Source organism: Pinus tabuliformis, chromosome 7, assembly GCF_031772625.1.
Source record: "Pinus tabuliformis cultivar Carrire ecotype Pingquan chromosome 7, CPIR1, whole genome shotgun sequence".
Lineage (NCBI taxonomy): Eukaryota > Viridiplantae > Streptophyta > Pinopsida > Pinales > Pinaceae > Pinus > Pinus tabuliformis.
The window spans coordinates 1,765,050,055-1,765,062,918 of record NC_142293.1 but is presented as its reverse complement, the minus strand read 5'-3'; the positions used below and the strand labels follow the sequence as shown (position 1 = coordinate 1,765,062,918).

Below are 12,864 nucleotides of genomic sequence, written 5' to 3'. Positions count from 1 at the left end.
GGACACATTTTCCAAGTTGAATGTTGGGCAAAGATATCCTAATGTGCATCACTCGATGTGTTTATGGCTAAGGTAAATTGGAAAATGCAATGACTAAGGCATTAAAAAGGGGGAAAAGGTATTTTGGAACATTTATTTATGAAAATAAAGGAAATTGGGATAAAAGGAAGGTGAAAGGTCATAGGTTGCATGTGAGGAGGTAATTGAAGGAAAATAATGGAAAATGAACAAAATAGAGGCCTCATTAATAAAAAGGCTTCTAAGAATCAATTCATGGCTTTTGGTCAATTTATTTTTAGAGCTCTCTCATTATTCTCTTTCTCTCACACTCTTGGACAGAGTTTTCTTGGAGCATTCTAACTTTGGAGCAAGGAAGGGAAAAGTAAGCAAAGGAAGGACACGGAAAAGAAAGGAAAGCAAAGAGCACGCAATGAAGAGGAGGATCAAGAAAATTCAACATGAAAGTTTGCAGATAACATATTATAGGTGTGATTTGCTAGATGGTTTTGGCATCCATGGATTTTCATGTTGGTATTTGGTTCTCTAGTTGTTAATGACACGGTCTTGCTGGGTTATGACAATGGCTTTCATCCTTGCCTTTCCTTTTTCAAGATAGCCATGGCGTGATGGGATTTTTTCTTGGTTTTGAGATTTCGAATTCACTAATGGTTTTTGAATTTGGGGCGGAGGTGGGCTGAGGAAAATTCTCGAAGGCTGAGGAATCCCTTGACCATTTTTGGCGGGATATATTGTAAATCCTTAGTGTGGTGTCTTGATTTAGGGCCTAGTGATCTCGTGTGTATTGTGGTAAAGCATAAGAGACAAGGAGACATAAAATTCCTCAAGGATAGCGATGGAGTCTGGAGGAATTATAAGCTTGGTTTCGTTTTGTGATCTCGGTGCCGGTTTTGGTGAGATCACGGTTTGGTGAGGGTGGAGGTGTTTTAACCTCTAGATTCCCCTGTATTTTTTTGGATTATTTTTTCCATGAGTTCCCATATTCATGCTTGAAATATGGCACATGGATGATTGGCTGAAAAAATATTTGGTCCAACCATGTCTATGGTCGGGTGGTATGTGGAAGCCCTAAATTTTGTTGGCTCTTGCCTATGCTTAATAAAAATTCAATTCCCTTGATTTAGTACTTGTTATTATGTTGTATTAATGGTTTTTATTTCATTGATATTTACATGGTTTAAGTATGGTTATAAGCAGGTTATATGACTAGTTATAGTCATGGTTATTTCATGTATTTACTTGCGACTGAAAGGATAATATATGCAAGACTTAGTTGATGTCAAAAAGTTATGGGAAGAGGGTGGTAATCCTTCTTTTCAAGTATCATATGAGTTATCAGTCATTTATGTTCTATCTTTTATTCATGTTGTGTAGATTGCATTGGTGTCAAGTGTTTGAGAGAATGTAAGTCTTGGTTGGGGATGGTGAGGCCTAGTCCTGGAGCGAGTTTTTGGCTTACAAGTCTTGTTTTCATGTAAATTATGGATTCTAAAAGCTACACGGATATCTCGGTAGAGACTTGGATTCTCGGCCTCAAAAGTGTGCGAGTGACTAGAGCCTTCTAGATTCACTCTTGTCCATATGAAGGTAGAGTCCACGCATTTAATGGTCTAAAACTTAGTGGGATCCACAGACTAGTCATGGGGATAACTCAGAAGGCTCATGGGAGTATCATAACAAGTATACAAGGTTTGCGTTGTGCGTTCTTACCAATTTCACTTCCTCAAGGTTACCTAGGAGGTCGAGTGTTGTCATAGTAGCCCCTCATTTGATGTCTACCCCAGGAAAGCTCGTGAAAATGGGTAGATATGAAGGGAGGCATCGTTACAGGGTGGTATGAGAGTGGGTTGCACTCTCTATTTCACCTATTTCTAGAGGTGGATTTGGATCGTTTGCTGACATGATTTCTTGTTGGATGTAGAGCTCAACATTCTCATGTTTTTTCCCTAAATTATCGTTTTTGGATAATCTAGAATCTACGCAAAATTTTTCTAGATTTTTCATCATTTTCTGAGAGGATTCCATGGTCAAAATTTCAAAATTTTCCACGCAATAGATGGGCTAGAAATCAAAATTCCTTTAACATTTTGTTTTATTGGTAACTCGATAATTCACAACACTTGGTGGGTTTGATCTTCACTTGGCATTAAGCTAAACCATTTCTATGCTTTTATGGGTTTGCTTTGAGAAGCCTCATATTATATTTTCATAATTTTTGGAGCAATATTGAGCGCAGAAATACCAATTCAACTCTTTCAATAACAATAACAACAAAATTTATGGGCAATATAAGTTACGAGTTTAAGTCATTTCTACCATTTAGGATCTACATCTTTCACCTAGCTTGTACGTTTGTAGAAGCAAACCTAGGTTCCATCATTCCACTCCTTTTTGGTCAATGTGCTCTATTAAAGCACTCATTAATGTGAAGTCACCGGTTCAGTTCCTGGATGTGGGTGATATATTAGAGATGATGAAGATATCGTCCTCGCAAGCTTACAAAAAAAAGGACTCAAATTTACTACTCATATTGTGTGGTTTACTAATTGTGCATGCATGTGTGAATTTCCTATTATTTTTGGTCTATGTTATTTACTATTATTTTCCATTGGGAATATTGCATTGCACTTATGGTTAGAGAGACTTCCATGTAGAGGAATCTAAGATTCCAAATCATAGAGTGATCATAGGTGATCTAGGCCACGCGAAACTCATAATTTGGCTTTGTGTCCATAGGGTTTTGAACTAGTGACATTTTTACCATAGAATGTCTTAAAAAAACACCTTGTAACCAAGTATTTTAAACCATGTGGGAATTATATGATTGTTATATTATTAAAATTGTTTACTAAAATTAATTTATTTCAATTTAACTCCCTTTTATTGATGGAAATAAACTTTCCATAATGACTCTTTTTCTCAACCATTAATTTAATGTGAAAATGGATAATGATAAATTCTTTTAAATAATAAACTATCTTAGCTAATATATTATAAACTTTCCATAATGACACTTTGTCTCAACCATTAATTTAAAGTGAAAATGGATGATGATAAATTCATTTAAATATTAAACTATCTCAACTAATATATTATACTCAAAATGGATAGTGATAAAGTTATTGATAGTAAATTGTAATTGCTATTTCATTGACTTTATAGTCAACAGTGTAAAAATGGTTATTAACATGACTATAAGAAATTGTCGTTATAAAATGAGACTTATATTTTAATAAATTGTATTTCTCATTTTATTATTTGTATGACCATAAATATAATAAAAATGATAATTAACATATTTGAGTGGGCCTAATGGTTAAGAACATGTGTTTCCTCATAAGAGGTCATAGGTTTAAATCGAGAAGAAGGTAGAGTATAATTGTTGATCTTCCACTATGAATTGGATGTAGTTCTAGTGATTGGGAGAAATGTTTTCATAATGTGTTAAATTGGATGTTGAAATTGAAAATATAACGTTTAATATGATATGACGTGTTAAATGCAATGTTAATGAACTCGTGCAAAACACATTTAGTATTCCTTGTTATTTGTAAAATTGAGAGTTAGCTTATGCAAGAGCAAGTAATAATAATATGAAGTAGAGAGAAACCATGACAATTTGAAGTTGAAAATATCAATTTTAATATCATATGTTGAATCCAATTTTAAAACTAAAATGATGACCTTTAATATGATGTGTTAAATCCAATATAAATGATACCCATGGAAAACAAATTAGTGTAAAAAATAAATATTTTATTTATTTATTGAAAGCTACACTAAACCTATTTAAATTTATTTAAATTTGATGATAAATATTTCCCTTAATTACATAAAATCTCTGGCCTCTTACCTATAATATTTATTCATCTTTTTTATAACAAATATTTATACAAAATTTTACATTTCTTATGTAATAGATTTTTACTATTTTATAATAAATAAACCAATAATATTTATTCACCATTTCATAACAAATAATTTTACAAATTTTTACATTTTAGCATATAATATTTATTCACTATTTTATAAGAGTGAATGCCCGTACCAAACTTTATAAAAACTATAAAACACTTACCAGAAAAGGAGATAGTTACCTCCCTCAACAAAAGTATTTGTAGAGCACATATGTAAATAAAAGGGATTATAGAGAGAATTTTTTCAAAAAAAAATACCTAATGTGAAAGCTAGAAAATTAAATGTTATCCATTAATAAAAATCTGACGAACTTAGAGATTAAAGTATGATGAACTTAGCGAGATCTTTGCAAACAAAATCCCGAGCAATATATGGGATTGTTATGTTCCAAACACGAGCGAGGCTGAATATATGGGATTGTGATGTTCCAAATACAACTTATGCTTCAGCAAGAATAAGATCGGTTAATTTCAGAGTTCAAAATATTTTGATTATATTTATTTATTTAAAGTCACGATGAATTGGTAATTCGTGAATTAATTTAAGCGTGGTTAAGTCAAATATATTAGAAACTTCATAATTTAACAAGGAAGGCTGCTAAGGCAGTAAGTCCCTGCCACCAAAGCAGCATATACCGAGTTGGAAAAGACACGGGTGCCACCAAAGCAGCATATACCGAGTTGGAAAAGAGACCGGTGGGGCTAACATGCATGATATACGTGTCTTGCATGCATGATATTCAGAAAAGACGATAACCGCGACTTCAGCATCACAGAGAACAAAAGGCTCAAATGCATTCCTCAGCGATTGGTTCTTGCGTTTGCGGCTTCTAGGGTTTTGAATGCGTTTCATCAAAAACCTTCTTTCTCATTTCCACTCCTTTCTTTCTCAGTTTGAATCTTTTTATTGTAACTCCACGGTGGATTTGTTCATTGCATGTAACCCGCTCCGTTGAAATCTCGAGTTAGAACCTGGCCGTCCGTACGAACAATCAAAATCTAATCGCTGTCCTCCATCGCCGAAAGCGACGTTGCCTGGAAAAGCTAAGTATCAAATATTTTCCGGTCGGAGAGAATCTAAGGACCCTTGAGGTATGTCCGCTTTTCTACGTGGAAAAAGTGAACCTAAGCGTTCATGGTATCAAGACGTTTAATAGTAATGTTAAGCGGCTGAAAATGATCAACCTCAAACCACGCGTTCATGGTATCAAGACGTTTAATAGCAACGTTAAGCGGCTGGAAAGGATGAACGTCAAACCACGCGTTCAAGGTATCAAGACGTTTAATAGCAACGTTAAGTGGCTGGAAAGGATGAACCTCAAACCACGCTCATTTTTAGTTTTTCAAGTACTTTCCTATGTCACGAGTTGGAAAAGACACGGGTGCCACCAAAGCAGCATATACCGAGTTGGAAAATACACGGGTGGGGCTAACATGCATGATATACGTGTGTTGCATGCATGCTATTTCTGGTATGCCGCTCTAATGTTCCTCTCCTAAACGCGACGAGTCGATTGGCACGACGGCTTGCATGGGCTTGCATGTTGAACAGGTGCACCCTCTCAAAATGTTCAAAGCCAGTGGCTTGTTTAGTTGCAGAATGAGCTAAGAATGAGTCTGTTACAGCGCTTGCTACAGACCTGCAAAGATAAAGCCGAGAAATTGCTACAGACCTGCGAAGATAAAGCTCGAGAAAATGCCAGATTCAGTGAGATAAAACCGGGTGGAAGCTCAAAGCGTTTCATTGGAGTCTAGGCGTTGGGAACTTGGAGTACAGTTCCAAACTTGATGGCTGTCACTGTTGGTGTTCATCTTAAGAAAGAGAGGAGATATTCTTCAGCACTGCAATGACGGTGAAGCATTTAATTATAATGGCATTCAAAATCGTGAATTCTCTGTTGCTTCTGGTGTTTTTAAGACCTGCATTGGCGCAAAACAGCCTGCAGGCTGGATTCTACCATAAGCTGGAATTTCGTGCTCGGGAATAGGCCGGGCATATTGTTTGGCTGGCCGAGTGGACGATGGGTCTGGGGTCGAGTCCCTTGCTCAACAATTTTCTTTTGATGTGTGTGTTCCAGTAGTTCTTTATCGCGTTGTCCGTCCGTCCGTCCGGGCAATCTCCGTGCAATTAAAGACCACCTGCACAATTTCACAGACTGATTAGAAAATCACTTCAATCAGTGAGACTTCAAAAGTTAGATTTTCATGACAGATCCAGCTAGATCCAGCTTTAAAAGGAAATCCATTGCAGCAACAACGGAGATAAAATGACATACTTGTTGCCAACGAAGGAGTGGAGTTTGATGATGAGCTCGTCTTCTTCTTCTGTGAAGCTTCGACGCTTCAGATCGGGACACAGTCTTCAGACTATAAATCTCTATAGTTGCTGTAAGATCCCTTTCTGAGCTTTAAAATGTTCTTGTAGTTCTCTGTGTATATTCTATGTTCTGTTGGTATAATAGAAATTCTTCAAATTAATGCAATAATTGTGGAACGTTATACAGTAGTATTAAAATTGCATGTTTTATTATGAGTAATTGTACCAGTGAGAGTTAGAGAGGTATAATGAGTTTGGAAATGGGAAAATTTTGAATCAAAAGCGAGCTTTATCATGAGATCAAATGAGCATTTGAGAGTTGTTCAGGGGGTTAGGACTACTTTATCATGAGATCAAATGAGCATTTGAGAGTTGTTCAGGCGGGTTAGGACTTACCACATGCTATTCAGGCAGGCCGCAACGATTCACTTGAAGCAACTGGCACAGTACTTAGCAGGGGAGCCTGATTGCTGCCTATGTGACCAAAGAAGAAGACTGTAGAGATTCATAGACGAGACAATAAATCTCTATGGTTGCTGTAAGATCCCTTTCTGAGCTTTAAAATGTTCTTGTAGTTCTCTGTGTATATTCTATGTTCAGTTGGTATAATAGAAATTCTTCAAATTAATGCAATAATTGTGGAAACCTGTACAGTAGTATTAAAATTGCATGTTTTATTATGAGTAATTGTACCAGTGAGAGTTAGAGAGCTATAATGAGTTTGGAAATGGGAAAATTTGGAATCAAAAGCGAGCTTTATCATGAGATCAAATGAGCATTTGAGAGTTGTTCAAGCGGGTTAGGACTTACCACATGTTATTCAGGCAGGCCACAACGATTCACTTGAAGCAACTGGCACAGTACTTAGCAGGGGAGCCTGTGTCGCTTCCGCAAGAAGCATTGCAGGTCATGGATGTGGTGCTTCGTCCCTCAGCAACATCTTATGCGTATGAATTTGTTACTGAAACTAATGTTCGATCTGGATCTGCGTCTCATTCCAACAACTGGTTATGTATATCGATCTAGATATGCTTTTAGGTATGGTTATACAACATCTGTTTTGTCTGTCTACCGTCAGCAACAACATCTGTTCTGTAGACACCACAACAACATGCAGAGTGACACATTGCAACAGTGATATCAACAGGTTCAGCCTCCTGATAGTTCAAATGCAATAAGAGCTAGCATTTTATATTGCCAGATTAATGCCAGATTAATGTTAGCATTAATCAAACAGTTCTGAAAAATGAATGAGAAAGACCCGGACAAATACAACATAAGATATGATTTCAGCGCCTCTGCCTCGGGAAGAGGCCAAATAAGACCATAAACCACTATGATGTAAAAAACTTTGTCTATACTCGATAAACGGACGCGTTCAAGCAGACTAATGTTAAGTACATCGTTTTTTATTACTATAGATGGCAGAGACTAATAAGAACAGAGATTTTATGTAAAGAGGTAGTCCACATCTTGAGATTTATCACAAGTATCCCGTGAAATTTGAATGCTGGTGAACAGGAGAACCAACCATACTCCCAACAATACAACCCCAATTTTGAGATTTAAGCATTTAAAGAAGACAAATGATGGATCATCGGGTTTGGCTGGTGACAATATAACAATTAAAATGGGCCGACCATAAATACATGAGCACCGTAAAATATATCTGTATATTCCATACTCCCTATATTAATACATTTACATCGTAAATTCTACAGGAGCCACGACATTGGGCAATAAAAGCGTTTGTTTCCAGCTATTTTTTGGCTTCTGTATTACTCTATTAGGGCACAACGGTCTTTGATTCTGTTCGGGTAATAAGAAAGAGAAACATGGAGTACCCAGAATTCCGAGCAACAGGCGCTGAGAGAGAAAGGGACCGGCGAAGCTCCGTACTCGCCAAGCGGCCTCGCAATGATTATGATTATGACTATACTCGTGATACGTCATTGTCTGGTGTTTACGTTAACCCTAGGGAAGACCTCAGGGTTGCTGACAGAGGTGATGACAGAGTAGGGGTTCGCTTATTGGATGATCATGTTCATGCTCCTTCTCTTCCTTTCCTTGATGACCCTCGCTTTGTTTCGCAGACTGAGCCGCTTACATATTCAAATAGGTTAAGAGAAGATAAGGGGTTTAATTTCAGGTCTGACAGCCATCGGCTAGACCCATTAATTGGGAGGAGGCAGCCTGTCGATGATCTTCCGTATCTACCAGAAGATGCATCCAACACATTGTTTGTGATGGGTGTGCCAAGCGATTGCACTAGTAGAGAAGCAGCTCACATATTTCGCCCATTCCGCGGTTTCAAAGAAGTGAGGATTGTTAAAAAGCCCATGGAATCCAAAAAATCTCGTGGAGATGGAGAAGGAGAATCAGCGAGTGCTGTATTTGTTCTGTGTTTTGTGGAATTCGATAACCCTAAGTGTGCCACAACTGCCATGGAAGCTTTACAAGGGTATAACTTTGATGAAAATGACAGAGATTCGTCATCGCTAAAGTTGCAATTTGACAGAGAGAGGAGAAGGTCATCCTTTGCGCACGATGAAGATCGAGATAGGGATTATTATTGTTATCGTCGTTGATTTCCTGAGTGAGAACATCAATTTTGCTGGTTCTGTAGAATTCATTTTTCAGAGTTTAATGTATCAATTCCATTTCTATTTTATTTTCGGGGATCGTAGTCAGTGTTGAAGGGGTATTTTTAATTCTGAAAAAAATGTAGCTGTTAGGACCGTCCATTTGCTTATTAGGTAGTAGATAATCAGTTGAACAAATTAGGTAGTTATGTACATTGTGGTAGTAAATTTCATGTTAAGAGAATGGTGTAATGTAGTAATTTGATTTTCTAGTTATTGTTGTATATACTAATGATTTTGGGTTAGTATTAATTATAGGTTTATGTTTTACATTGTTCTAAATTTATTTAACAATTTTTATTTGTACATTAAATAATTCATATTTATATTAGTTGGTTAGAAATTTAGACTAAATTCTAATGATGTGATTAATTTTAAAAACATAATTAGTTATAATTCATTTCTGTGAATAATTTTTCTATTAATATATCAAATAATTCATTTTTATGAATGTAAACTAGTAGAGTTTTCAGCTTGTCAAGTTATAATCAAAGACTTAAAATATCCTAATAATGGCTTAACACTCAATTTGAAATAATGTTTATTTAAAAAAAAGGTAGAGCTATCTTTCAAAGATAAATTTTGAAAATCTGTTATGTGATTTGTTTCTTAAAGTATTAAACATGTGATTTGTTTCTTAAAGTATTAAACATGTGACAAAATACCTGAATTTTATAATTGGGTTGTTAATTCTCATAGCAATTTATTACAAAAATAAAGCTCATCAAATCATTTAAATTGAATCCATGACTTTAAATTGGTACTCCCTTGAGTCTCAAGAGAGTGAAGTACACAAATAAAATGAAAAATATACTCTCTTGCACCTCTAGAGGTTTGAGCTATTAATAGATATAGTATGTTGATAAATTCAAAATAGAGAACGTTCGACCAAACCACCTCATACTCTTTTAAATTTGACCAAATGAATTCCTTCTTTTAGCTTTCCTTTTTCATAAAAGTTTTTCAAATTTCCTTTTGTATAAGGTGTATCAATGCCTAAATACTCAAAATTTATATTCTGTATAGTTTCAAGAGCTACTTTGAATTGAAAGCAATTTTCTTTGTTCAAGGCCATTAGCTAGGGAAAGGTTGTCAATATTAAATGTTGGTTGGATTTCTTAATTAAAAGTTTTTATGGTAAAATTTATATTGTAAATCTTATTATGTAAATCATTAAATTTATATGGTTAGAAATACATATTGATATTGAATGAGGTGAATCATTATCACATATTAAATTATTTTCACTTTATGAATTTTAATAGTGAAATCTCATCATACAATCAATCATCACACTTAAATTCTTTTGATACAATCTTTAATTTATGAGAAAGGAAAATTATAGGCTCCAATATGTTAAGAAGAAGAGGACTTCAAGTTAACAATAAATTAAGTCGATTTATTGTTTAACATACAATAATTAGGTTTAGTACATATTTGAAATAAAGTCAATGTAGGAACTTAATTTCTTCCTAATTATTGTTGTACTTAGTAATGAATTTTATGTTGTTGATATTAACCATGGGTTTATGTTTTACATTAGTAATAGTTGCTTTATATTCCTTAACTTTTTATTACTATATCAAATTGTTTATTTTAAATCAACAAAAAATTCACCTTGCCTCCTTGTCATCAAGGAAGTGAAATATCTTAAGCATGTTCTATTATTTTGAATTCTTGATGATATTACTAGGTTGTATAAAAGTGGTAACTTTGGGTTAGTGCTTACATGAATAAAATTCGTCCTTAGCCATTTGATGATCTAAATTATTTCTCAATACCACAACTTAGTAATCAAAATACCGTGATTCACTCTATTGTAAGTAAAATTTTAAGGATAGAAATTTATCTTAAAGTTTACAAACTTTGGTGAATTTTACTAGTACCCAATATGAAATAAGTAAAATGTTTGGCTATATTTTTATAAAATATCCAATTTTTTAATGATTTTTTATAGTATAGAATTTTGGCCCCTTTGAAGGTGGAAATTTGCTAATTTTTTTTGGAAAAAGATAGGAAATTACCTTACTTTTGAATATTAGCCACTAAAATTTTACTTTGGCAAAATATATTGTTGATAAACATCATTAAAATATTTTTGATAATTATGCTTCTTGTGATGCCTCAAGCCCCTTTCAAATCTTTTGAACTTGTACCAACACCCTAAATTAGTCAAATGGTACATAAAATGCAAGAAGAAGTTGGTGAACCTAGAGATTAGTGTTTGAGGCCTTAATATAGAAGCACTTGTAAAATATTTTGGCCATCATTATTTAGACATAAATGAATGAGTAGCATCATTCCATAATGGTGAACAACATTTGGGATCTCTACCTATTCATAAAGAGAAGTTAAATACAAATGGGTATATATAATTAAGAATGCATTATATGGAAGTGTTGAAAGACGTATGGATTGTATGTGAAAACACCAACTGAGAGAAAATATGAAGTAGTAAAAATGACACCTAGATATAACCAAGGTATACTTAATTTTGATATACATTATAGTTAAAGGGGGTCTCTTTTTTTTTTTCGTTTATTTGATTCCAATTGGGCTAGCGACACTAATGATTGCAAGTGTATTAAGCTCTTCAAATATATAATTCAAGAATAGTTCAATAAACATATTGATATTATCGTAAATAAATCAGAAATTTTATTTAAGAACACATTCTCAAAGAGCTCTTTTTCCATATAAATGATGAAGACTTAAGATTGTTTCCATATTTTCTTCCTAGATAATCTATACCATGGAAAATCATGAGATCTTGCTACATACAAAGAAACTCACTTCATGAAATATCCCACATGTGTGTGATAATAGATGATGAGGGGAAGCATGAATAGGTAGACACATAATAGAGAATGTGGGAGCATCCCTAAATTTCCGTGAAATTTAGGGGGCATGGGGATGTTAGGGTGTGTTTTTTATGTGTGTTTATATATATATATATATATATATATATATATATCAAATTCAAATGTAATAATGAAATAAATTGATTCATGCACCATAAATGATTCAATGAATTAGAAATAGTAAAATATTGCATACATTGATTTTAATTCATCATTCATTTCCCTAGAATCTCATTACTACTAAGAAAACTAGTAGATATTAAAAAATAGTAAAATTTAAGGTATGAAATACTTTGGTATAAGGTCATCAATATTTAGAGTGAAGAATAAAATGTTAAAAATAGAAATGAATAATGGATAATTAACCAATATTATAAGTTGAGAAATAAAAAATAAAAAACAAGTCAAAGAAAAAAGACATAAATATTCAAATTTTGAAAAAAAATACATAAATATTCATGTGCATTCATATGAATCCAAAAATTATAATATCATCTTTTTAGGTTGAGATCTTTGACACCTAATTATTTTGATCTAAGATTAATTTGGTTAATTTAATTTTTAATTTTCCTCATGAGAGAGAGTGTTAGTAACTTGAACAATGAAAAATGATGAAATAGAAATTTTGAATGCAAAGTGACAATGTAACAATGTTGAATGATAGAAAATATCAATAATAAGAATGTAGTCAATTACTAACAATCTTCATTGTCATCAATATCAAATTATTCTCTTCTACTATTATTATTTTCACAAATATTAGTTTTTTCATCTTTTTATATCAAACATATGAAAATGGGAGTTCAAATCATAAACCATTAAAATATTTAACTCGGATATTGTAGTAAACATCATACCTGGTCTCTCTTGCTCTCCAATATTAATTTTAGCTTTCTCCTATTGGGTCCCTATAATAGTAGTGATTACTCCATTACTATTGTAGTTGTATCCCTTATTAATATTGTTGTGCCCCTATTATCCCCATATTGTTATTATTGTGCCCCATAGAATCCCTCTATTGTTATTTTTGTGGCTTTATATTATTATTGTTGGGTTAGCTGGGTTATATTATGACTCCTTAGACTCCTATATATAGAAAAGAGGTTTTG

General features: G+C 33.7%; 1 protein-coding gene across 1 annotated transcript; it reads left to right on the top strand.

Moving 5' to 3' along the window:
* Nucleotides 1-8,087: 8,087 nt before the first annotated feature.
* LOC149255412 (uncharacterized) lies at nucleotides 8,088-8,840 on the top strand. Its single transcript, XM_089455033.1, has one exon. It carries the CDS (start codon nucleotides 8,088-8,090, stop codon nucleotides 8,838-8,840), a length of 753 nt encoding a protein of 250 aa, XP_089311159.1.
* The last annotated feature ends 4,024 nt before the right edge of the window (nucleotides 8,841-12,864 follow it).

Excerpts from the sequence above, each read along its gene's own strand:
- LOC149255412 (XM_089455033.1), top strand. The coding sequence starts at position 8,088 with ATGGAGTACCCAGAATTCCGAGCAACAGGCGCTGAGAGAGAAAGGGAC.